The sequence below is a fragment of the Pituophis catenifer genome, unplaced genomic scaffold, assembly GCF_029215685.1.
Source record: "Pituophis catenifer annectens isolate HBS135680 unplaced genomic scaffold, rPitCat1.0.hap2 SCAF_1, whole genome shotgun sequence".
NCBI classification, from domain to species: domain Eukaryota; kingdom Metazoa; phylum Chordata; class Lepidosauria; order Squamata; family Colubridae; genus Pituophis; species Pituophis catenifer.
This window is the reverse complement of record NW_027256881.1, coordinates 307777864-307803078: the sequence shown is the minus strand read 5'-3', so window position 1 is coordinate 307803078 and position 25215 is coordinate 307777864. Positions and strand designations below refer to the sequence as shown.

The 25215-nt window shown below is 36.2% G+C and overlaps 1 protein-coding gene across 3 annotated transcripts in view; it reads right to left on the bottom strand.

Moving 5' to 3' along the window:
• Positions 1-25215, bottom strand: part of UNC79 (unc-79 homolog, NALCN channel complex subunit) — a 133323-nt gene that overhangs the window by 40015 nt on the left and 68093 nt on the right. For 2 of the 3 annotated variants that reach the window (XM_070931521.1, XM_070931522.1), the window contains 9 exons: positions 24157-24319; positions 22113-22262; positions 19787-21022; positions 13968-14075; positions 11457-11573; positions 5500-5583; positions 3924-4026; positions 1113-1253; positions 201-239 (listed from right to left, as the gene is read on the bottom strand). In XM_070931521.1, coding sequence (XP_070787622.1) covers positions 201-239; positions 1113-1253; positions 3924-4026; positions 5500-5583; positions 11457-11573; positions 13968-14075; positions 19787-21022; positions 22113-22262; positions 24157-24319 — 2141 coding nt within the window. The remainder of the gene's footprint in view (positions 1-200; positions 240-1112; positions 1254-3923; positions 4027-5499; positions 5584-11456; positions 11574-13967; positions 14076-19786; positions 21023-22112; positions 22263-24156; positions 24320-25215) is intronic. The other variant, XM_070931524.1, reaches the window with a different exon arrangement.

Below are 25215 nucleotides of genomic sequence, written 5' to 3'. Positions count from 1 at the left end.
AGTGCTTTAATCCAAAATTATTTATTTATTTTTCATATTTCTAAACAGCTCATCTCTCTCAAAGAGGAGCTCTATTATGCATCTAATATCGCTGTTCTGTTTTGGTTCAAAATCAAATATTCATAAGAAATGTTTTTACTTTTGTTTGTTCTGTAGGCCAGTTGCAAAAAAAAAAAAAAATGATTATCATTATACTGTACCTTTCTGCTTGATTAGAAAAATTGGTACTTGAAGCCAACCTGGTGAGGGGGAAAAGACCAGGGGATGGGAAGGGAGAGAATTAAATAAAAATGTCATTTTTTCAATAACACAGTTGGAATTGGTTATGCAATCAAATAAAAATTGAGCTAAGATGATTTAGTTCAACAATCTTTTGTTGGAAAAAAGCTGCCACAATGGTTTTGTAAAAGGGCTGTATTGGAGCACTCTCTGATAAATCTACTTCTCCTTATCACAAGAATAGAGAAAGGTGTATAGTTTGTATGCAAGAGATCCCACTTATGTTAACAGTGTTTTCAGTTAAAGCTGGGAGATTTTCTACATGGTAATTTAGGGATACTAATGCAGGCAACAGGTATCTAAATTGTGAGGTCTGATATGAGACACCTTCCTTTGCTGCTCCTCTTTTCTCAAAGGTATCAGTTTCTTATCTGCCCCTTGTATTAAATCACATATACTGCCTGGTTAACCTGGCACAAATCTTCCCTGTCCAGGAAAGTCTGAGCAGCAATTGGCTAAGCCAGATAGTTCATTTAAAAATGTGCTTATCAAATATCATGATGGTCCTCTGTGTCCTCCTTCACACAGAAAATGGTAGAAATTGAAAAAGGCTTAGATGGTGTGATAGTGTAATATCAATTCAGCCTTCTCCTTGGTATCAATCAACTGGGTTGGACAAAGGAAGGAGCTGGATTGGGGAGCTTCAGACAGATCTACCTTTCCCTGAAAGCAACTTTTATGCTTTCAGGGTTCATTCCATTTCATTTCATTTAGGGTTGCTCAAATAGTAGATGGATTAGAAATACAAAACGATGCTGAATTCACTCTTTATTTGTAAGCCATTGATCTGGAGGAAAGAAGGAAGACGTGAGAAGAAAAACAAAAGTTTATACCTTCCTACAGATTGCATAATATCCAGCAACAAAGGAGCAGCCAAATCTGGGCTGAGATGAATGAATGTGGAGAGGACTACTATGGCCAGACCCAATGTTTCTTCATCATACTCCTCCAGGATGGCTCCGCAGTCATGGCATCTGTAAGAAAATTAGAGGACAAAATGCAATATTACTATATGAAAATCACATTACATTGCTGCAGCGATTATTCCGTAAGTGAGGGAATTATGGGTTGCAAGGAAGGAATAAGTTAATTTTGCAACAATAAGAAGTTTGTTTTGATTCCTTCCAATTTTGGCCACTGAATGGGATGTAACTCATGTACTGCCAAGTGATTACTTTCAAATTTCTGCCAAGGTTCTATAATGTCTGATCTTAAGGGACTTTTCTAATGTAGATGAGATGAGGCAGAATATTACTGACTGTAGAAAAAGACTTGGAAAACCAGTACATCTTGGCCCAATGGGGATGTTTGGTTAATTTGATCAACCACTCACTAATGTCTCCAACAGATTTTGATGTTTGAACTTAATAGGATTGTACAGACAATTTTCCTTTTCCACAGCAGCAGGAGAAAATGCCAACAAGGTCATGAAAATCAATCTCATTTAGCCCGGTTTACTACCTGCTGCCAAAGCTTTTAGAAAACAACCAGACCAACTGACTGAAATAAATTAACCTTACAGGATATTTCTCATTTATCAACCACGCTCCCCCTTTCGCTGCTATTCCACCAAAAAATCATGCAGTCAGGTAACCTTCATTATTAAATATTTTCTTCTTGTATTTAGAGGTACATAAAATGAGATAATGAAGCATTTTATTTGAATTTATTTGAAATGATAATCAATATTTTTTTCATTTTAGAAATTCTGTCTTATCTTTCTATTAAAAATAACCAAGGAAGCTGATAGGCATGAAATAAGTCAACAGCCCTACATCATCACCTCCTATCTATCGTCAGATTTCTAGGGAGCTATCCAGCTGTGGAAAGTAAAGGCCAAAATGGCCACAGTGGGGGTAGGAGTACTTGAGGCCGTGACTCCTAAGCTTGGGGAACAGACTCCAACAGATTCCAGGAACAACATCGCAGCTCTGTCCAGAAGTGTGCAATGCTAAAAATAGCTAGGATACCGTGTAGAGCCCTCAAATTCCCAATCCTCTGGTGGAGGACCCATGATTAAGGAAGACATACTCACCATAGGTCTCAGAGGGAATTACATAGACAGACAGACAGACAGACAGACAGACAGACAGACAGACAGACAGACACACACACACACACACACACACACACACACACAGATCTCCCTAATCAGGTGGGTTCCACTGATCTTTGCTATCGGTTCGCAGCGGGAGCTTCTGCGCATGCGCAGATCACCCATGATGACGTCGAGGTGGATGGGTGGAGCCTCCCACCAGTTTTACTACCAGTTCTATAGAACAAGACTGAACTGGGAGCAACCCACCACTGTCCCTAATCAGATGAGCTCCAAGTATGGAGTGTTTTTTCTTTGAATCTGTTTCTCCAAGCACTTTCTTGATTTCCCTGTCTATTTAATTTTGAGCTATATTACTTATTGTTGATTATGCTATTTTTAACTACATGGATTTTAGCATTTTATTAGCATAGCAGTGTTTATCTCAATGCAAACCATGCTGACATTTATATTAAAATGAAAAACAGTAGAGAACATATTATAAACAAAGGTTTTGGAAGAGATGTTTGTGGATAGCATTCTACAAATGCATTGATCAAAATATTGAAAGATAAGGTGGACGACTAAAAACTGGAAAGAACCCTAGGTTTATAACTTCCCTATCAAGTGCTTAACTTTTTCTTTTATTTGATATAATATAATGTTTATTTTAATCAAATGGTTAAAAATTTAGGGTTATCATACAATTTTCATTTCTACCCCTCTCTTCTTTTTTGGCTTTATCTCTTCCAGCAGGGAAGAGAGATTAAACCCCTGCAACAGAGAAACACAATACACTCGCACTTGACAGTATTTTTATACTCTATTTGTAGCAGTATTTTTTATACTGTTTGTTGCTTTTGCCAACTTCCAGGATAAAAACCAATAAACATTCTGTAAAATTCAAGTGTAAATACAAATAATTCCTTATCTATATTCTATCTCTGTATAGAACCTAAAGCTTTTATGCACTGCCATTTTAACTTTTCTTAGTGTCAAATTCAAGCCCCGGGGGCCAGATCCGGCCCGCAGAGTGCTTAGATCTGGCCTGTGGGGCCAGCCTGGAAACAGCAGAGGACTGCCCTACAGTACCTCCAGGTCCCGTTTTTGGCCAGGACAGCCTCCTGCAGCCTCTGCCAACAAAAATGGAACTCCGTTTTTGCTGGCAGAGGGCTGCAGGAGGCCATCATGGCCAAAAACGGGGCCCGGGAAGCATGCACAGCCCACCCGAGCTCCATTTTTGCTGGCAGAGGGTGCAGGAGGCCATTGTGGCCGAAAACAAAGCTCAGGAGCCCGTTTTCGCCAGCAGAGCACTCAGGCCACCACAGGTGACCCCAACATGTGATGTCAAGCTGGCCACGCCTACCCTGGCCATGCCCACTCCAGCCTCTGAGGTCAAATACAATCCTGATGTAGCTCTCAATGAAATTGAGTTTGACACCCTGGTGTAAAGCATTAACAAAATATGTAGATAATTATTCTGGTTTCACTTCAATGACCAAATATTATTTTTATTTTTGCTGCTGTTGTCATTGTCATTAATAAATGAGCCCTCTAAGATTATCTTGGTCTTAAATGGCAAAACGAGAAGAAATGTGATAATGTTTACTTGTCTGTCATCATTGTCGGCTGATCATCAATAAAATCTTCTGGTGCTGGTACAAACATACTAACAATGCTAGGTGCTGACAGCAAGCTTGATTTTGTGGCACCTGCAGAAAGAGGGAGAATATGCAAGAAAAAAAGAGAGAACTTCATGATAAATCAAAATTATCTATTTTTGTCTCATTTGATTACATATAAAGAGCTACAATGCTTTTAAGGTGAACTTTCAGAATTTAAACAATTGCTCCACTGAAGAGAAGCCTTGTAATTTAAGGCATCTTTTTAAATGTTTTTTTTTTAATTTATCTAAGCTCCTAAAAATCGGAAAACAAACAATCAAGAGGATGTAGCAGTTTTCATTTGCAATTTCTTTCAATTGAACAATCAGTTTTCCAACCTTCAGGTCAGGTTTTAAATGACCTGAAACATTTTTCACTTTAAAGAAACAGCAAGGACCAAAAAGTTTGTTCATCAAGAAATGGCAAAAGATTTTCATTAAATCTCAGGAGTTGAAATTAATCTTAGTATTGCTTGGCAGAGATCTATGAAAGTAAATTCATCATTTGTACACAGAATGCTTAGAAGCATAAGAAAAAAACTGCAATTACAAATAGGTCATTATTATACTGGCAGAATGCTTTAAGAAACCAAGAACAGCTGACCTATATAAACCTAGGGGAAAAATCTTTTTTTCTTTTTCTTGCTTTAACTGAGATTTTAAAAAGTTGTCCTGAAGTTTGCACATTTAATGTTTAAAGAAGGAAGGAATGCTAATATATCTACAAAATCCATAATCAATGGTAGTTGTATTGGTATAATTTTATATGTCCCATTATACAAACAAGATTGCTAATTTTTCCCCATTTACTACGATATTACAATAATCTGAAATCATATATTCATGTGTGCTGCTAAAATGGGCAAAATAAGAATTTCAATCAGTGATTGGTTTAGACAAAATATTTCTTGTTCATAAACATATTCTCCATAAGAAGCTGTCAATGGTCCTTCTGAGCTTTACAATAGATTTTTGATCTTCAGACTGCTTTAATAACAGTAGCCATCCATTCTGAAAATCATATTGATGTATATATCTTGTCTTGCCCAAACTATTTCTTTGTGACATTGCTCTGGATATTTGCCAAGACGTTATGTGACTAGATGCTGCATTCAAGCAGAAAACAGTTAATGCATGAAGACTGTGGCTTGCATAACTGGGGTAGAAAGGCAACCATTTCAAAAGAGTATATATTCTGTACACTTAGACTGATAAATAATGAAATAAAAACTATTCAAAATCCTTTACAGAAGTTAGAATACTTCTGAGTTTCAAGAATGGAAACAATTCAATTTCCTATTCTTTTGAAAAGAAGCAATACATTTTGTTAGCAATTGTTGTAACAGCATACTGAGATTTATTTAATTTTAAGTTCCTCCAGTTCAGGTATAAAAATCATGCAAAGTAAATAAATTGTTCAGTTCAAAAAATATCAAGACCACAATTTCAATTTGTGTTAACTAGGAACGCTAATTGTTAAATCTTCACAGCAAAATCACAGCTGAACAGACCCTGAACTAACCTCTTATTCTTAGTGGTTGTCCCTCTAGGTCAGGGTTTAGGCAAACTGAGACATTGCACGGTCTCTTCCCATGCTGTATCTGTTCTGTGGAGAGAGAGAGAACTTCAGTCCCCATTGAGTTTCATTAAGAATTGGCTGCAGAGCTATTCCAATAATAAATACACCAGACAATTAAAAGACACAACTTCTGTAAACTAACTAGAAAATGAATCTAGAACTAGATGAATCATGAACTAGAAAAGTTTAGGAAACTTTGATCAAAGAAAAAAACATAAATACTTTTGTTTCTACTTAGAAACCATTTCTGGTCTTTGTGCTTGTGGTGGAAGAAAATGAAACTTTGACTTTGTGTTTTATCGATTAGAATGTTGTAGCAATGGCTAGTTTATACTATTATGTAAAAGTAAAATGTTGAAGTCTGATGTTGCTTAAGCTATGGTCCCCCTCTCCAGATGAGTCAGTTTTTTAACTAGAAAGTTCTTAAATATTAATGAGAAAGACCATTAGAAATGTCAACAGTCCTAGTCAAGTATAAAGACCTGATTATTATGAATCTAAAATGCCCTTGATCTTTGGGTTGGGTACTCTGCTATGCCTATCAAATTCTAGTAATGATGAACTAGTCAGAGGTTTGCTTTTTAATCACAAATTAATTACTGAGTTAGATGTTTAGAGAACACTTAAGTTCACAAACCTTGTAACATGCAAAGACTAACAAGAAAAAGCAATGTCAAGTGCGCAAAAAAGAATGAAAAGTGTAATCATGAGGGCACAGTATATGCATAGGCAATTATTTTATACTGCAAAAAAGGAGAGAAATGTTTCAAATAAAGTATGAATAAAGAAAGGCCTGAGGCTAATAAGTCATCTCAACAAAACAAAATAATTTTTCTGAACTGAAGTCAATTGGGCAAAATGACAATGAGCCAGCAAAGATAACCAAAATGGAAAGATGATTTCCAATAATAAATATAAGTTCCTCTGTGAAAGTGACTTATAAGTCACAAAATTGGCTTATACTGAAGTGACTTATACTGAAGGTTTTTTTCGATATCATTTTTAAGGTGATTTAGCTGCTCACTAAGATTTATCCTTGCCATATCTTTCTCAGGTAGGGTAGAATGATATTCATTCTGAAGTTTACAATGAAGCCTGTAGAATGATGTCTCTTCCTTAGCATTCCAATAAAGCCCTGTGAAACCCAAGGCCCATATTATAGCTCAAGGCTTCATTAGATTAGATTAGATTAGATTAGATTAGATTAGATTAGATTAGATTAGATTAGATTAGATTAGATTAGAATTCTTTATTGGCCAAGTGTGATTTGACACACAAGGAATTTGTCTTGGTGCATATACTCTCAGTGTACGTAAAAGAAAAGATACATTCGTCAAGAATCATTCATCTAGCAATCTAGGTTGATTCTAACAAGAAAATTAAGCAAACCACATCACCACCACATTTGCTACACCATTTAGGATTCAATTATCGCCTTCATCACTATCCAATATATATAAAATTATATATATATATATATATATATATATATATATATATATATATATATATATATGATTCATTCCACATCATACTGCACAAAGCCAATACAAATATTCATAAGGAATACAATTTCTTATATAATTTTGCTATTCATATATGAAGATGGTTAATTTATCAAAATGATTAAGTTAAATATCCATTTCTGACACCTACATATCAAGATTTGATATAGGAAACATTTCAAGACTGAAATTATCCTAATGCTTCCATTCTATTGTTGAAGTCCCAGAGTTTTCTTGGCAGATAACTGCAGTTAAGCATCTGCTCTCTAAATGTGCCAGAATCAATCAAACTGTAGGATCTTCAGTGAAGTGGGACACATTAGTATTTTTAGAGAGTCAAAATATGTAATAAAGGAATATTGTAATTAGGAGGTAGAAATTTCATATTTTATAGCCAGTATACCTTCAGTTCATTTTTCTTGATGATATGGAAAGCTTGATATCCAGTTAGCATATTTTTCCTATATTGCAGCTGAGTCAAAATGATAGATTTCTTTATTCAAAATACTGTATACATTAAAAGCATAACAGTGGAATGGGAATGGTCTTTGGTGCTTTCTGAGCTTGGCTGTTTCTTGCAGACATTTTATTACCCAAACTAGGTAACATCATCAATGCTAATACGGGATGGGGTTTGCTCTCATTTATAGCCTAGTAGCTTGCCTTGTCCATGTGATGGGAGTAGACTTGGAGGTTCTTTGGTTGGGCTGTTTACCATTAGCTTGTTTGGCAGTTCCTTGATTGGGGTATTGCTTACTTTTTCATTGTTGGTCTGATGTTAATCTTGGACTTAATCTGTGCTCAACTGGGTGCTGATTGCTGTTGGGAAGGTATTTTGGTCTTTTTGTTTCCTTTTTGGCTTGTTGGTTATCTCTTTTGTATAGTATGTACATGTTGTTTATGTCTATGTGTGTATTGTTGGCTAATTTGTCAAAATGTCAGGCTTCTAGAAATTCCCTAGAGTTTTTAGACTTGGCTTGATCTAGGATGGTCACGGTTTCCTAATTGAAACTATACTTAACTCCGTCCATATGTTGTGAAATGAAAGAGTTTTCATCATGTCTTCTGACAGCTAGCTGATGTTCATGGATGTGTTCTGTGTGTTCATGGATGTGTTCATACAATGGAATGTACTCTCCTAAAAGGTAGCAATGGTTTCCAAGGAGGATGAATATAATTTATAATGCTATCAATGGCTATCAATCATAAAGATTTTATATATAATAATAATATATAAATTGCAAAGATTATTAATATAATGAATGGTTGCAGGAACTGGGTACATCTAGTCTAGTGAAAAGTAGGACTAGGGGTGACATGAGAGCAGAGTTCCAATATTTGAGAGTCTGTCACAGACAAGAGGGGGTCAACCTATTCTCCAAAGATCTAAGGGCAGGACAAGAATTGACATATGGAAATTTATCAAGGAGAGATCCAACCTAGAACTAAAGAGAATTTTCTTGCAGTGAAAACAATTAATCAGTGGAAGAGATTGCATCCCAAAGTTGTGGGTGCTCCATCACTGAAGACTTTTAAGAGAAGATTGGATGACCATTTCTCCAGAATGGTGTAGGGTCTCCTGCTTGAGCAGTGGGTTGAACTAGAAGCCTCCAAGGTCCTTTCCAACTCTGTTATTCTGTATATTACTTTGGCAAGAATTTTTCTACTGTATTATTTTTTTGGGAACAGTGACAGAATGGCTATCATGTCATGCTTTCAGGCATCCCTAAGCATCTAATTGACAAGTATAAATTATGAACGGCTTCAGCATGGCCCTCATTATATCTAGAAATACTAACTGCATACCAGTTTTAAACAAAATTTACATAAAATAGCCATTCACAGAGAAATAGCTCTTCTATAAACATTACGAGTTGTCTTGCTGACATGGTGTCCTAAGGTTTCTTTTCTATACTGGGAGTTTTTAGAATACCAATTCCATAGAGCAAGCAACCACTGACTACTCTATGGGAAAAGAACAGCACAAAAATAAATATACATATTAACATACACTTGTCTGTAAATAAAAATTAAAAACATTAATGACAATAGTATAAACAAGAATTATAATATCCATTAACAATGTGCATAAATATGAAAATATCCAGGATAATCAGCTAATGAACACCAATTGGTAACATCCTAACACAAATAAATTAAAATTCACCGATCTCACAATAATAATACAGTAATATGTCACTATTAAACATCAACGGTTATCAAGAAGATGGCGTTCACAGTTGCTCAAGGTCCTCAAAAACAATTCAGTTTTTAATGATTTCTGGAAGGCTGTCAGAATTAGGGAGAAATCTAATCATTAAAGAAAAGTCATTCTATAATATCAGAGCCATGACAGAGAGACATCATTTGTTGGCTGAAATCCTCCTTATCATATAGAAATGCATGATTCTCAAGAATTTCTTCCGTGATGACTAAACTGAATAATCTAGTTCTGAGTGAAGAAGGTGGGCCTGGAAATTATTTGGCATCAAGTCATGTAGAGCTCTATAAAACAATACCAGTAGTTTGATTTGTTTTTAAAAGCTTTATTAGGGCTTTCACCACATGTTTATGTGTTTCTGGTAGTGTGCCAGCAAGTAGGCTGTTGCATTTTGAACAATTGTAAATTATGGGTGATCTTCAGAAGCATCTCCAGTTAGAGTCCATTGGCACAATCTAATTGTACAGTGATGAGAAGATGAATTGATGTTATGAGGTTCACACAAGTGGCACACCAACTAAAGCTGGGAAAGAACCCACTGGCTGCAGTCTCTACCAGCCCATCTAGCAGTGCTTGAAAACCCAGGAGGATCCTCAAACCACAGCTGATCCTTCAAGGTTTATATTTCCCCTTCAAGTGACAACATGAGAGCTTCAAATTTCATCAGCAGCTTCATGTTACTTGGGTTCAGTTTTAGCTTGTTTTGCCCTTCAGAAACCAACGTAAGACTTTCTCAGCATCAACAGTGTCATGAAGTTCAACAGACTGGTATGAACTTTCCTTATAGTAATTTACCTGTAATTGTATCAATGGATAACCCTGACATTTGATATAGTTTTTCAAAAATACAGGAAAGAGCATAAACCTTGCTGCACTCCACGTATGAGTAGCTACTAGGCTCACTACTTTTTCCATATACAAATATGAAATCAGGAAAGAGTAGAATTATTCAAGACAGTATTCTCAATCTCCAATCTCACTGGTGATCAATATAGTACTGAAAACCATTGAGTGGTTAAGAAGGCACATTGCTCTATTTGACAAAAGTATCCCTTAATTAAGCCAATGTTGTTTCTGCCCCATACCCAAGTTTAAATCCAGACTGAAAAGAATCCATGTGATTTGTTTCTTCTATGCAGCATTGTAGATAACCTTACACCTTCCTCTTTACATCCATTCCATTAAAGAGAAGGTCAGAGATTGGGCAATAATTGTCAAAATTAGTCTAACCCAGGGACAGCCTCTTGAGTAAGTACAGGTAGTCCTCAACTTACAACCATTCATTTGGTGGCCATTCAAAGATACAAAGGCACTGAAAAAAATGACTTATGACCATTTTTCACACTTATGTCTGTTGCAGAATACTCGTGATCATGTGATCAAAATTTAGATGCTTGGCAACTGGTTCATATTTATGATGGTTTCAGGGTCCTGGTGTCATGTGATCACCTTTTGCAACCTTCTGACAAGCAAAGTCAATGGGGAAGCCAGATTCACTTTACAATCATGTTACTAACTTAGCAACTGCAATGATTCACTTAGTAATTGTGGCAAGAAAGGTCATAAATTGGAGCAAAACTCACTTAACGATTGTTTCACTTAGAAATTTTGGGCTCAATTGTGGTTGAAAGTTGAGGATTACCCATAGTATACCAGAGCCTCCTTTAAGAGGTAATACCCCCACACAATGAGTCTGATCACCTTCATAAAACCAGTCATGTGCCCCCCAAAAGAGCCATGAAGAATATGGATTAACTCCGACATGGCAAAAAAACACACTAGATAATGCCCTATCTACTTGTTCAGAGTCCATAGAATAAAAGGGGCCCCATCTAACATCACAAAATGTTGTTCCAATCACCATTGCAGATTTTGCCCACGAAAAGTCAAAATCTAAGGGAACATGGGAATCAGCACCAAAGTAATGTTATTTCTCTTTGAATGCCCTATCCGAGGGTTTCTCAACCTGGGCCACTTTAAGATGTGTTGACTCTGCAAGTTACATATCTTAAAGTGGCTCATTTTGAGAAATCCTGGCCTATCCTATGTTCCCCACTAAAACTCTCCTGACCCATCACTACCAAAATTTGCTTACTCTTCCCATTCCTGTGTATCCTATCCTCACAAAACATTTCACCATCTCACCTTCATTTTCTGTGATGTAAAATACTTACCAGTGTCCCATGTGCTAATATTATGAGGAGCACTAGATTGATGTTCCAGTTGCCTCTTCATCAACTGATTCATGGTCAGTGCTCCCAGAGAACCTCTTTTCATCTGTCGGAACTGAGCTGCAGGTCAGAAGTTAATATATTTGTATGATTTTCAGTATTATTTACTGTTGTTTACAATTACCTATACTCAGCTTGTTCTTCAAAATGAACTTTCCTACTCTATAATAGTGCTCTACATCAGTGGTGGGTTGCTCCCGGTTCTGTCTGGTTCTTTAGAACCAGTAGTAAAAACAGCGGGAGGCGCACTCCCGTTGCAAATCGGTAGTAAAGGTAAGTAGAACCTACCCCTGCTCTACACACATTCAACCAATGGGTTGGTATTCAATGAAGTGTGCTCAGAAGGGGATGACAATTGTCAAACAGATCTACAATTGTACCTGCAATTTTATTTCTGTCCCCCAATTTGCTCTAGATTATGAGGACAACCTTTGGTTCCATAGGGCATCTTACTGATGAATGTCACACTGAAAATATTTCAAATACATTTTTTGTATAAAGGGCTCAAAGCTTCCATCCTTCCGAGGTTGGTAAAATGAAGATCTAGATTGTTAGGGGCAATATGCTGATGTTGTGAACCGCTCAGAGTGTGCTGTAAAAGCACTGTGGAGCGGTATATAAGTCTAAGTGTTATTGTTATTGCTATTGCTATTGCCTTTATTTCAATCTTTAGTACTCCAAAGCATTTTTAAAATGTGAGATTGATTCTGCGGTTGAATTAAAATTCCATTGATATGATTTTTCATTTTAAAAATGTTTGTCAATATCAAATTAGAGAATAGCATAACTTTCTTCTCTAGTGCTATGCTTAAAACCAGTTTATTACAAACAGAATTTCCCCATATAGTGCAGCAATTAAAATTTTAGAGCAGACATTCCTGCCTAGTGCATAAATTGTTGCCAAAAACAGAGGAAATTGGTTGCTTTCTTTCTTATTTTATTTATTTATTTAAAAGATTTATATAGCTGCCTATCCTCTAAACAACTCTTGGCAGCTCCCAAGCAAAAGTTAAAACAATATATAAAATTACATTAAAACTATAAAACTAAACAGTTTAAAATATTATAAACAACAAAGACTGGGCATCAAGTCAATCTTCTAAAGTGCCAATATACAATCTTACAAATTTTTAGCTTTTATAGTGGAAATTAAACCCTTCCAGGTACTTTCTTCTGCATGAAAGCACTAAGTTTGTAAATTACTATATTTATCTCATTTCTCAAGGAAAAGTTTGATTTTAAATATTGGAGTTGGGGTGGGTAGAATTATTGAAAAATAACTCATTAGCATTTAAAAACCAATAAGGTATATGCAGATTTCTGATTAAATTGTTTTCTCCACAAAAAAATTAATTCTTTTTTATTTTATTTTTACCTATTTTATTATTTTATTGAGATCGATTTTTTTTCCTATCAGTTATTTCTAAAAATGATCTGCAAGTCTATTCTTGCTATGCTACTTTAACATGTTTTACATGGCCCTGAAAATGTAGACGTGATTTTCTCTCCCTAAGCATCTCACATCTAATCAAGTAGAAAATATTAACGTTCACTGTGGTTATAATTCAGTGCAAGCAGGAAAAACAGGAAAAGAATTTAAAACAGGAAAAGGATTTAAAAGTGTGGAAAAGAGAACTAAATGCAACAAGGGAAATCTATTGGTTTTCCTGAATGATATAGAATTGGTGAAAATATAAAGAGAACTTTGCAAATTTATATCAGACTGAGTGAGATCGTAGTATCTGACACTGGTCTGGATTAGGAAAAACCTAAAAGGAGTTTTCCCCTTGATCAGTGTTTCTCAACTTTGGTAACTTTAAGATGCATGAACTTCAACTTGCAGAATTCCCCAGGCAGCATTTTGGAGAATTCTGGGAGTTGAAGTCCACAAATCTTAAAGTTGTTAAGGTTGAGAAACACTGCTCTAGATATTCCTGGATCTTCCATGCATGTACATTTGAATCAGGAAAGGACATGGTTAGGTATCCCATCAGTGCATGTGGGAATTACAATATGTGAGCATCATTATTTAAGAAAAGTCCATATATCTAAAGCCTGTGTTCTGATAAAAAGATAGATGAGAATAGTCTTCAGAAATTGTGGGTGCACCATCATTGGAAGCTTTCATAAAGAGACTGGACAATCATTTGTCTGAAATGGTATAGGGTCTTCTGCTCAAGCAGGACTAGAAGACCTCTGAGGTTCCTTCCAACTCTTTTATTCTCTGTTCATGAATGATAATACAAAATGACTCCTCAACCCTTTAATCTTCTGTGAATATAAAGCTCATTATGGAGTGCCAACTCCATGCTGGTACTTTTAGAGTTAATTAACACAATACACACATAAACATTTACGAGTGGAGAGAAGTAATGCACCAGATGGCAAAACATACTAAGAAGCACAAATGCAGTAAACATTGGTTTCTTTCCTCAAAGTCAGGGGAGAGCTTACTTGACATGGAAGAGTGGCTACTTATCTCTGGTACACCTGCTTCAAGTGTAGGAGCAGAAGATGACTCCCTTGGCATTTCTAAGGTTGAAAGTACTTTAGTTGATACATCTGCAAAAAGAAATATTGCTTGGAACTCAGAAACTTTTGGGGGGCTTTTGAAATCAGAAAACAATTATTCATAAACTCTCTTTTTCTTTCACTTTTTCCATTTTTTTCTTCCTGATATTCCTTTTTATCACCTTGGCACTTAAAATAGGAATTTGGAGGAATGAGATACTTTGTGATGAGAAAACCATTTATTTTCCTTTGTGTCGCACTGAAGTTAGGTTTATACATTCATATGCTGGAGAACCTTTTTCAATACACAGCTTTCTCCTATGTAAATGTTAATTTCCATGCATCCCTATAAAGACAATTGTGAAATTGTCACTTTTTTCCAACACAGATTATAAGAAAAGCGCAATGGAGGAATGCAAATAGTACTTGGGCTCTCTAAAACAATGCCTTCCTATATTTAATATACACGATTCACCATCATAATGAGTATGTTGGCATCATCATACATTTTAATGCTCTGTTATATTTTCCTTACACCTCTAAAAGGCAGCATATTAGAAAATGCTGCTATATGGGGGACTTCCAAAGGAGATATAGGAACTGAAAATGTCTTCATGAAAGTGAAGCTGAGAATTGCAGCAAAGTCCAAGGAAAGAGTGAGTAAAATCTCTCCAGATAAGGAGAGGATGGGAGATCACTCACATGTGCTCAGCACAACTGCTCCTATGAAGAAACTTCAGGACAGCAGTTTTTGGCAGTTTTGAGCACTGGGAGACAAAGAGATTAGCCATCTTGCTTACAACCATAGTGGAACCTTTTAAAGGACACTAGGTTAACAAAACTCCCTTTCTAATCATTCTCAGAAATTGCTTATTAACCATCTTAAAGCTGTTAGAGACCTTTGGAATGACAACCTTTAAAAGTCATTGAGTGAGTTTATCTTCAATGCTGAACAAAGAAAAAATAAATGTAAGTGTTTGAACTTTAAAAAATGAAACAAACAGCAAAAAGCTAAATAAAGTGTATCTAAGAAAAATTATAAATGGATTAAGGGTCCAGATAGACTTGAAGTATTGACTTTGATTATAAGATTTTAGAATTAACCATGAAAAATAAATAGCTTCTCATTGGAAAGAGATTTATTTTGGCTAGCTTGACTATTATAAGCCATAACAAAGCAAGCTACTTTATGATTTTAGAAACCTGATGCTAGAAGGGACTAAAGATTCAAAGCAGAAGTGAAAAACATACATCTCGATATCTCTTAAACGGAGATCTTTAAAAAATGGAGCCAAAAATTAGCTACAATATCCACACTGTCGGTAATGATGTCTGCTTCTATGGATGTCCAAATTCATTAATGAAGGAATGACATGTATAGAACAAATTTTAATTGATAAGACAGAAAAAGTACTGAAAGTGGAACTACAATAGACAGGCCAAGGTAATGATTTGGAAAAGGATGCTTTACTGGATATAAAAAAGGAACTGATGAAATTTAAAAAATCAAAAGAGAAATACAAATGATAAATCAAGAGAATGACCAAGAAAATGTTTTCTTATTGGATCTACAAAAGAGGCTTGTTAAAGCCTTGAAGAAATCTATGCAATGGGATAAAGAAGACTTAAAGAGAATACAAATCATATGACAATATTTCATTGAATTAAAGATTAAAACTTAAGAACTAAAAGGAAGGAATGTAAAATAGGTTGATTTGATCAAAGTTAAAATAAGACATTTTGGCAAAGTTCTGGCTATCCTTTATGGGCATTTTCTGACATCATAAACCAGGGGTATCAAACTCAAGGCCTGCGGGCCAGATCTAGCCTGTGGGGTACTTAAATCTGGCCCACAGAGCCAGCCTGTAAATAACAAAGGACCAGCCCGCGGTGCCACTGATGGCCAAAATGGGCCACAGAGGGGGCGCTTTCAGCCTGTTTTTGCCCCCACAACCTCCTATAGCAGTCTGGTGGCCTCGACAGCAGTCTGGAGGCCTCCTACAGCAGTCTGGCAGCCAAGGTCGCTGGGGCCATTTTTGGCCTGTTTTCAGCCCCTATGGCCTCCTACATCAGTCTGATGGCAAAAAATGGGCCACAGGGGGTGTTTTCAGGCCATTTCCAGCCCCCAGGCTGCCTACAGCAGTCTGGCAGCCAAAAACCGGTGGTGGGGGGCATTTTAGGCCCATTTTCAGCCCCCATGGCCTCCTACAGCAGTCTGGTGGCCAAAAACGGGTTGCAGGGGCCCATTTTCAGCCCCCATGGTCTCCTACATTAGTCTGGCGGCTGAAACTCCTCCCCCCCCCATTTTGGATTAATTGGATCGTGTTATCTCCCCCATAATGGTTTGTAAACAATATAGTGAGCCTAAAACTTAAATACATGGTTGGATGTAGGATATGGTAGTATGCACAAGCTAGAAGATTTTTTTTTAATGCAGTATGTCATGTGAAAATGTCTAGTGGTTATTTCTAAATTGTGATTTACTGTGTAAAGCACAAATGGCTGAATTTACAGAACAAGCAGAGTCAAAATCAAATCATATTATGACTGGATAGTGTGCAAATCTGGCAGATAGAAGGCAGCTTTTGTCAGGTATGCATAATACTCAGTGAAGTCAGTGAGATGTAATTATGTAGCCAGTTGTAGTCCAAATGGACCCGGAAATGTTTCCACATAGCATGCATATTTTCTGAATCTTTCTAGGAATTTGGCAGTATATATCCGCCCTGAGTCTTCGGAGAGGAGCGGCATACAAATTGAATTAATAAATTAATTAATAAATATTGTGATGATTTTGTTGTGTTGTACAGTGTTCCTCTTTACAATGAATATCTGGAATAAAATTTTAATGTTTTCAAAGAACTCTATTAAAAATGAAAAATGGGAGGGTCAGCTAAAGTATTTTAGATAGAGTTAGTTAATATTTCAAAGGACAGATTCAACAGGGAAACAGGAAACTTGAGTTGATATTGCCCAAGCAATAACAAGAGTGTACAATTTTGTTATTTGGGGATGGAGAAATGCCATAAATTAGGCAGACAGATTAATATATGATTAATGATTAATATATGATATGAAAAGGACAAAAAAGGACATAGGGATGAATTAAAGAGAAATGAATTGTTTTGTTTAAAAATATTTTAAGGTTCTAAATGTTCATTTATCATTCAATCCATTAAGTATAAATATAATACCCTGGATGTCGTTTAGATTGTCTTAACTCACATTAGGGTTTTGAACATCTCTGTTCTGACAATATTATGTACATATTCAGATTGGCTCCTATACAAAAGAGTCCAGCCCCATAGCAGCTGGGAACTCTACATGTTTTTAATCTCTACATTGTGGAATTGATACTATTTGTGCCAGAAAGTAAATCTCCCTTTGTCCAGAATAGCTGTTTTGAATCCAAAGGGGAAAAAATGCATCTTGAGCCTGTGTCAAATGCCCACCATGGCCACGCCCACCCCAACCACACCCACAAAGACCACACCCTCCCTACCACGCCCACCCCAGCCCTCCAAGGTCGAACACAACTCTGAGGTGGCCCTCAATGAAATCGGGTTTGAAACCCCTGTCATAAACAAAGGATGGAATATGGGATGAACAGATATCTGTAGCCTTATAGGAGGTAAGAACTACTGCTAGATTTTTTTATAGTTATATTAAGGTTGAATGTCATTTCTATATACATTTTTTCTTTTTTATTATTATATACTTTATTTTTTCTTCTTTTTCTTGCACTTTTTATTCTTTTTTCTCTTTCTAGAAGTTTAGTTCATATTAGTTTTTATTATTGTAATAAAAATTCTTTTAAAAAGAAAAGGAAACATTCTGCATAAGAATCAAATTCTATCCTAGAATAAAATAGAATAGAATTTTTTATTGGCCAAGTGTGATTGGGCACATTTGTCTTGGTGCATACGCTCTCAGTGTACATAAAAGAAAAGATACGTTCATCAAGAATCATAAGGTACAACACTTAATGATAGTCATAGGGTACAAATAAGCAATCAGGAAACAATATCAATATAAATTGTAAGGATACAAGCAACAAAGTTACAGTCATACAGTCATAAGTGGAAGGAGATGGGTGATGGGAACAATGAGAAGATTAATAGTAGTGCAGACTAAATAATAGTTTGACAGTGTTGAGGGAATTATTTGTTTAGCAGAGTGATGGCGTTTGGGAAAAAACTGTTCTTGTGTCTAGTTGTTCTGGCGTGCAGTGCTCTATAGCATTGTTTTGAGGGTAGGAGTTGAAACAGTTTGTGTCCTATGACTGAGCATTCTAAAAAATATGTTATTATAGCTGTGATGTTGCCTGATTTATACATTCCAATATCTGAACCATTTACCAAGTGAATACATCAGATAAGCCTCCATATTCCAACCATATTGTCTAATGAAACAGGATCCTGCAGGCATTTGGATTACGTGTGCATATTACTCCCATGTCCATATTCTAATCATCTTTAGGAGCTATTGTTATTTGAGAGATATGGGGATGAGGCAGGGGTGAAATGCTCCCGGTTTGGACCCGATCGCCCGATCCGGTAGCGATGGCGGCAGGTGGTTCGGAGAACCGGTAGCAAAAATCCCTGCTCCCTCCCCATGCCCAGCTGAGCCACGCGATCATCAGAGGCTTTTTTAAAAAAAATTTAAAGCATTTTTTCTACAACCTCTTTGGCAGAAAAAACACTTTTAAAAGTAAAAAAAAAAGCCTCTGATGATCACGTGGCTCAGATGGGATCATCAGAGGCTTTTAAAAGCATTTTTTCTACAACCTCTCCACCCAAAGAGGTTGTAGAAAAAATGGTTTTAAAAGTAAAAAAAAAAAAGTTGGCCACGCCCACTCAGTCACATTACCAACCACCACCACCAAGCCATGCCCACAGAACTGGTAGTAACAAATTTTACATTTCACCACTGGGATGAGGCGACAGTGTTCATATGATGAATAGAGCCAATTTTGCTGGGACGACTGGGATGCGGATAAAGTACTACAGCTACAATTCTAAATATATTTGACTGCAGCCTTATAGTCAATGATTTAACTCACAAAATTGAAGACACAAGAGCAAGACTCAAAGATATGACTGGAGCATTTTAGGAAAGCAGGCTAGGGGATGATCATGACGATGATGATGACAACGACAACAACAACAACAACAACAACAACAACAACAACAACAACAACAACTAATCTTAAACCTGGAATAACAGTTGTGATCTACTTTGGCTAATACAGATTACTACTATTCTATTCTTAGTCCAATATTCCTCTGGAAGAATTGCAGAATATATATGAAGAAATAAATAACCAAGTCTTTTTCAAATATTTTCAAGTTCCAGAAAAAGTGGCAAATGAAAAATTTGAATAACCTACCATGAATCAACTCCTTTCCACACCTTTCACAAAACCTTTATTGTTGAGGAAACAGTTAAGCTGATAACAAAGAGAGCTCAGTAGAAATAAATGATGCCTTACCCTAACCCTTTCAACTTTCCCTTCTCTCCTAAAGGCTTTTGCTTAGCTTAGATAATTTGATTAAAAAATAGATCTGGAAGAAATGCTGACTTTCAATAAGGAGGGACCTTATTGTGAACTTTACTCATATTCAATGTTTTCTATTTCTTTATATTATAAATTGCTATTTTACAGTCACTCTATTTTGCTATGCTCTTCATCCCTGGGGGAAAAAAAAGCCAGTGTGATAATCAGATCGTTTCAAAATGCATAGGCAACTGGTATTGCTCACCTGTCTCTTTCTGTTCTCCCAGCTTATCCAAGATATTGAAGGAAATGTCCAGGTATTCTCTCTGGATGGCACTCACAGCAATCTTCCTCTGCTTCCTCTGTCTAGGAACTATTTGGATTTTAAATTCTGACTCTTCAGCTTCTTCCTCTTGCTTTGGCTCTGTACTTTGTTCTGTATCAGATTCTGCGCTGGCATCTGGCTTTTGACTTTCAGCTTGGCTATCAGAGTCCTCAGGGAGCTTAATAAAGACCGTTTTCCCAGCTGAACTCGGAAAAGGCCCAACAGGCGTAATATCTTCTATGCATAACTCAGAGTTATCATCAATGGACATCTCCGAGAGAGCAAATGATTTTTGCAGCATATCCCGTTTTTGCTTTAGTGTCAGAGGGCTGCCAGGGGATATTCCTTGAACATCTTCCGGCTTAGCTAACTCATCAACACCCTTTTGACTTTCAGGGGTAGTTGGGGGAGTTTTGTCTTGTGCAAATGATACAAAATGACTCACTTCACAAGGGGTTACAACTTTGGAACAATCTTCAATGCTGAATTGCACCAGTGGTGTTATGCTAAGACTGAGGATAGAAACACTGGTAGGACTTGATGGTGAGGAAGCAAGTGTCAGCCTAGAGTCAATGTCACACAACTGACTTGTGAGATCAGTCTCTTCCTCATCACTTTCCACTATTCTAAGAGGAGGGAGGGGCTCAAAAACTAAGGAGTCGCTATCTGAATTGGAAACAACAGACTGTTTTTCGGGCCCTGACATTGAATCAGATGACAGATCTATGAGATCTAAGTCCTCCTTTGGAGGAGAAGTTTTAGCTGGGGAATCTATGGTCACTTCGTATGGCTCCATGCAGTTTAACCTGACTTCTGGTATGATAGGCCGTCGCCTTGTTTGACTTCTTCCTGGGACAGCTAGAATATTTTCCTTCTCTCCTGTATCTTGCTCTTCTGTTTTGGTAGAAGAATTTTGCTGTGGTTGTCCATAATCATTCTGCCTCAGTGTGGTGTAAGTGGAAGCGGCAGGTGGCTTTTCTAAGTCGCAGTGGTCTATGCATGATTTCCGACGGTGCTCGTCTAATGTAAACAACAGGGAGTCTGCATTTCCTATGTCAAGAGATTTTTGTTTTAGAGAGCGCAGTTTCTTTTTCTGAATGCTTTCTTCTCTCATACAGCGCAGAATATTGTCTTGCAATATGCCAGTTTCTCTATATTCAGCCAGTTCTATTTCACCTAGAATAGAAAAAGCTGGTACTATTCCATTCAATGTCATTCTGCATTTCCATATTTAAGCTATATTGGCATTTTAGATAAAATTCCTGTTTATAACTTCAAGACTCCATTGAATGGAGGCAGATAGTTCTAGTCCTAGTCCTAAAGAGATTTTCCAGGGCGAGACATGAAATCAGTTAACAAGAACAAGATGGAAACATTAATTTTAATATTAATAACACCAAGCTTAGCTTACCATCTTTTTTAAAGTTACTGATTCATGCCTCAGTTCATGATATCAATTCTGATAATATTTTCATTTATGGGAAGATTGTAAAAACAGAAAATCTAGTGAAGATTTCACTGTGTTTAGAAGACTAGATATTGAACAGGAGAAAAGAAAAATAACTTTTATGATATTCTAAATTATAACTTACTCAATCTCACAGGGTTGACAGCAATACAATAAGCTATTACTTAGTATTTTATAAGTGGCAATTTTATTGCATTTTATTTTACAATATCCAGAATAAAGAGTGCAATTTAAATATATCTAACTAGGAGAAAATGACTGAATTGATGTTAAAAATTCAGACTTATTCAGGCATGTAGCATAATTAAGACTTATATGCTGGTTGTGATTCTCATGTGTGGATGAGGAAGGTCTGAAGAATGCTAACAATAATACTTGGCTATAATACTCCTAGATCAAAACACAAAATTAATACTAATATGCTTATATTACAAAAAGATTGGTTTCCACTGAAATTATAAGAAACTGCTTTATTAAAAGTGCAGCTGGCAAGTGGAACAATTTCCCATAAAGGTGGTGTATTGTCCTTCTATGAGAACGATCTTTTTCTTTGTTGGATACTGTTTATCTCTGAGATTTCTGCACTGAATAGGGGGCTGACTATAGACAATCCACAAAGTCTCTCTATGATTTTAAGATACAGATTTTGATATGCTTGCTTACCTTATCCCAGTTCAAGTCAAATATATTCACAGTATACCAAGCAATAATCATTTAATCATAGTATTTCCAGGCAGAAGCTTTGTATCTAACGTGACAGCGCTTCCCCCTCCCCCATGCCCCCAATGATATACATACTTCTTTGAGCATTCATCTCAACTGGCTGATATTTCACCACTTTGCTGCCTCCAATTCTTTTCAACCTTGCGAAGAATGTTTGTGATTCTTTATTGCCTGTTCCAGTGGGTGTATCATGAATGTCTGATTCATCAAAGACACTGTCTTCCTCTGCTTGATAGAGAAAAGGTAGGCAACAGTATCACAATCTTCATCCTAATAAAAGGTCAACTATTTTCAGACAGCTTCAAGATATATCACAACAGTCCCAAAGTGCTTTTTCAAAAGGCAACTGGACTTTGTTTTTTTCTTGAAGATATTTCATTTCTCATCCAAGAAGCTTCTTCAGTGCTTCTCATCCAAGAAGTTTCTTCAAGTCAGAGCTGAAGAAGTTTCTTGGATAAGACGCAAAATATTTTCAAGGAAAAAATGAAATCCAGTTGCCTTTTGAAAAAGCACTTTTGGGACAACCATGACCTGCATGACTGAGAATTTCCACAGACATATCATAACAACATTACACAAAACATACAACATCTTCCTTCATGGTAAAAAAAAGGAACAAAATATACTCTGGGTAAGCTGAGGCTATGTATTTGAAAAAAAAACCTGTGTGATTGTAAAGATAACTGATGAAATTATTTTAGACAGAGGAAGAAGCCTTGGTGGTGCAGCAGACTAAAGCACTGTTAAGTAACACCAGCTGCCAGCAATTACTGCAAGTTCAAATCTTAACAGGCTCAAGGTTGACTCAGCCTTCCATCCTTTCAAGGTAGGTAAAATGAGGACCCGGATTGTGGGGGCAATAAACTGACTTTGTATAAATATACAAAAGTATGAAGGTTATTACTTAACGCATTGTAAGCCGCCCTGAGTCTCCGGAAAAGGGCGGCATATAAATCAAACCAATAAATAAATAAAATAAATAAGAAATAAGAGAGAGATTTTGGCATGCAGATTTGAACACAAAAATTATTTGGACTGCATATTTCTTTGAATTTTGCAATACAGTTCTCAATTCACTACCTACAAAAAGAGACTGGACAACCATTTGTCTAAAATGGTATAGCCCGGATCTCCTGTTCGAGCAGGGGACTGGACTAGAAGACCTCAAGGTCCCTTCCAATTCTATTATTATTCTATTCTAAACATATAAACCCAGTGCATATTTAAATATCAAAACTTGGATTCAGAAGTCCTTCAAATAGAGGATTCCTTCCAACAAAGAACTCTTTTCAATAAAATACAAGATATGTTCATCATAATAAGGCACCATCATATATTTTCAGTTCCATCAAATCAGCCTTACAATCCAGCTGGGAAATACAAAAATGCCTTGCAGATTGCATAAGAATTGTCTCAACTCAAATGCCATAATAATTCCAGAACTATTCTTTTCGAAAGACTGATGAAAACCTAAAGCAATAGGTCTTCAGTGATGCTGTTAATGAAGGTATTAGTAAATGTAATCTTACTATTGTGCATATTTGCTCAAAATATGTGGCTTCAGCTACAAACAAAATCCTCCTCATCCTTTTCTAAATTACAGCCATGAAACAAGCATCCAGCAAAGCACCGAAGGACTTTTCTGGAGAGGATGTAGTCTGATCTTTCTATTTCCTTCCTAGCTTTTTTATTGTCTCTTGAATGGTAGTGTAAATGTGGTTTATCTTTATATGTCTATTGATGGCTGATTTGTCTGAATGCCAAGGTTCTAGGAATTTTCTAGAGTTTCTTGGATTTAAATTTGGTCTAGGATGCTCACAGTTCTCAGGTAAAACTATGGTTGAGTCTGTCCACATGTTGAACTAACTTCTGGCTACTAGCTAGTTCAGATAAGAAATACTTAAAAACACAGGGTTACTGATTTATAGGATTACATATAGAAGGCCAGTTTCCACCCCACACTGTTGCACGTACAAAATAAACTTTTAATACTTTTTTTCGTTATATTCTATGGAATGCATATATAGCATAATATTTTTTCTTTAAAAACTGAACCTAAACAAGATGAAAATTTAAAAAATCTTTAATGACATTTGGTAGGAATCATATGATGTAATACCTTTTTCTTTTTCACTGTACCGGCTTACATTACTGTTGTCAGTATACAAAGGACCTGCTGTGGCATGAGGCTTGCAGCTGTGATACTGGGCATTTAATGTGTTGATGGTTATATGGATGAGACTCAGCACAATTTTACTGATATCACAATCTCTGTAAGGATACTGAGGAAGAGAGGAAGGGAGGGAGGAAAGAAGGGAGGAAGGAAATATTTTTAAACATTGTGATTATTTTCATTTGTACTATTTTAATTTATTCTAAAAAAAAATCTACAAAGCAGTAATGTAATTATTTCAGCTCTTTTATTCTTTTAGCACTTCATAAGCCAATTTTAAGTTATTCTTTGCTTTAAAAAATAGCATCTGATTTATATATATCAAGGATAAGCAATCCTGCATTCACAGGTGACCCCAGAAGCTTCCCGTCTACAGTCTCTGGTGAAGCTGGCAGAGCCAAATTCCTCAAAACTTTTTTTCACTGTTAATATTTTTATTGAGTTATAAGATAAAATAAGATACAAAATACAAAAGAAAATAGGAAGACAATGGGGAGGAAAGGGAGAGGAAGAAGAGTGAGAAAGGATTAGGAAAAAGAAAAAGAAGCATTGACTTCTGACTCTCTGTTGCAGTAAAATAAGGTATTAATATCAAATCACAACTTTTTGTTTTTTCATAATAATATAAACTGGCCATTTCTATAAGGATCCATCAGTCTAATTGGTAAAACCCAAAATCATTCTTCATCAAATCATCCATTTCATTCTTTTCCACTTCAAGCACAAAGTTCAGAAGCGGTCTCCATGTGGATACAAAAGTATTTATATTCTTTTCTTTAATCAAAACAGTCAATTTTGCCATTTCAGCCAAAAGCTTCCCGTCTACAGTCTCTGCTGAAGCTGGCAGAGCCAAATTCCTCAAAACTTTTTTTATTTATAAGTTTGAAGTGGTAAAATATATATATATTTCACAAAGCCAATTTTCAACATTTGGGAATGACTGAAAGAATACAATGGGCACTGTATACCTCTACAAGTTTAAGGAACCCATTTTGTCTTTTAAAA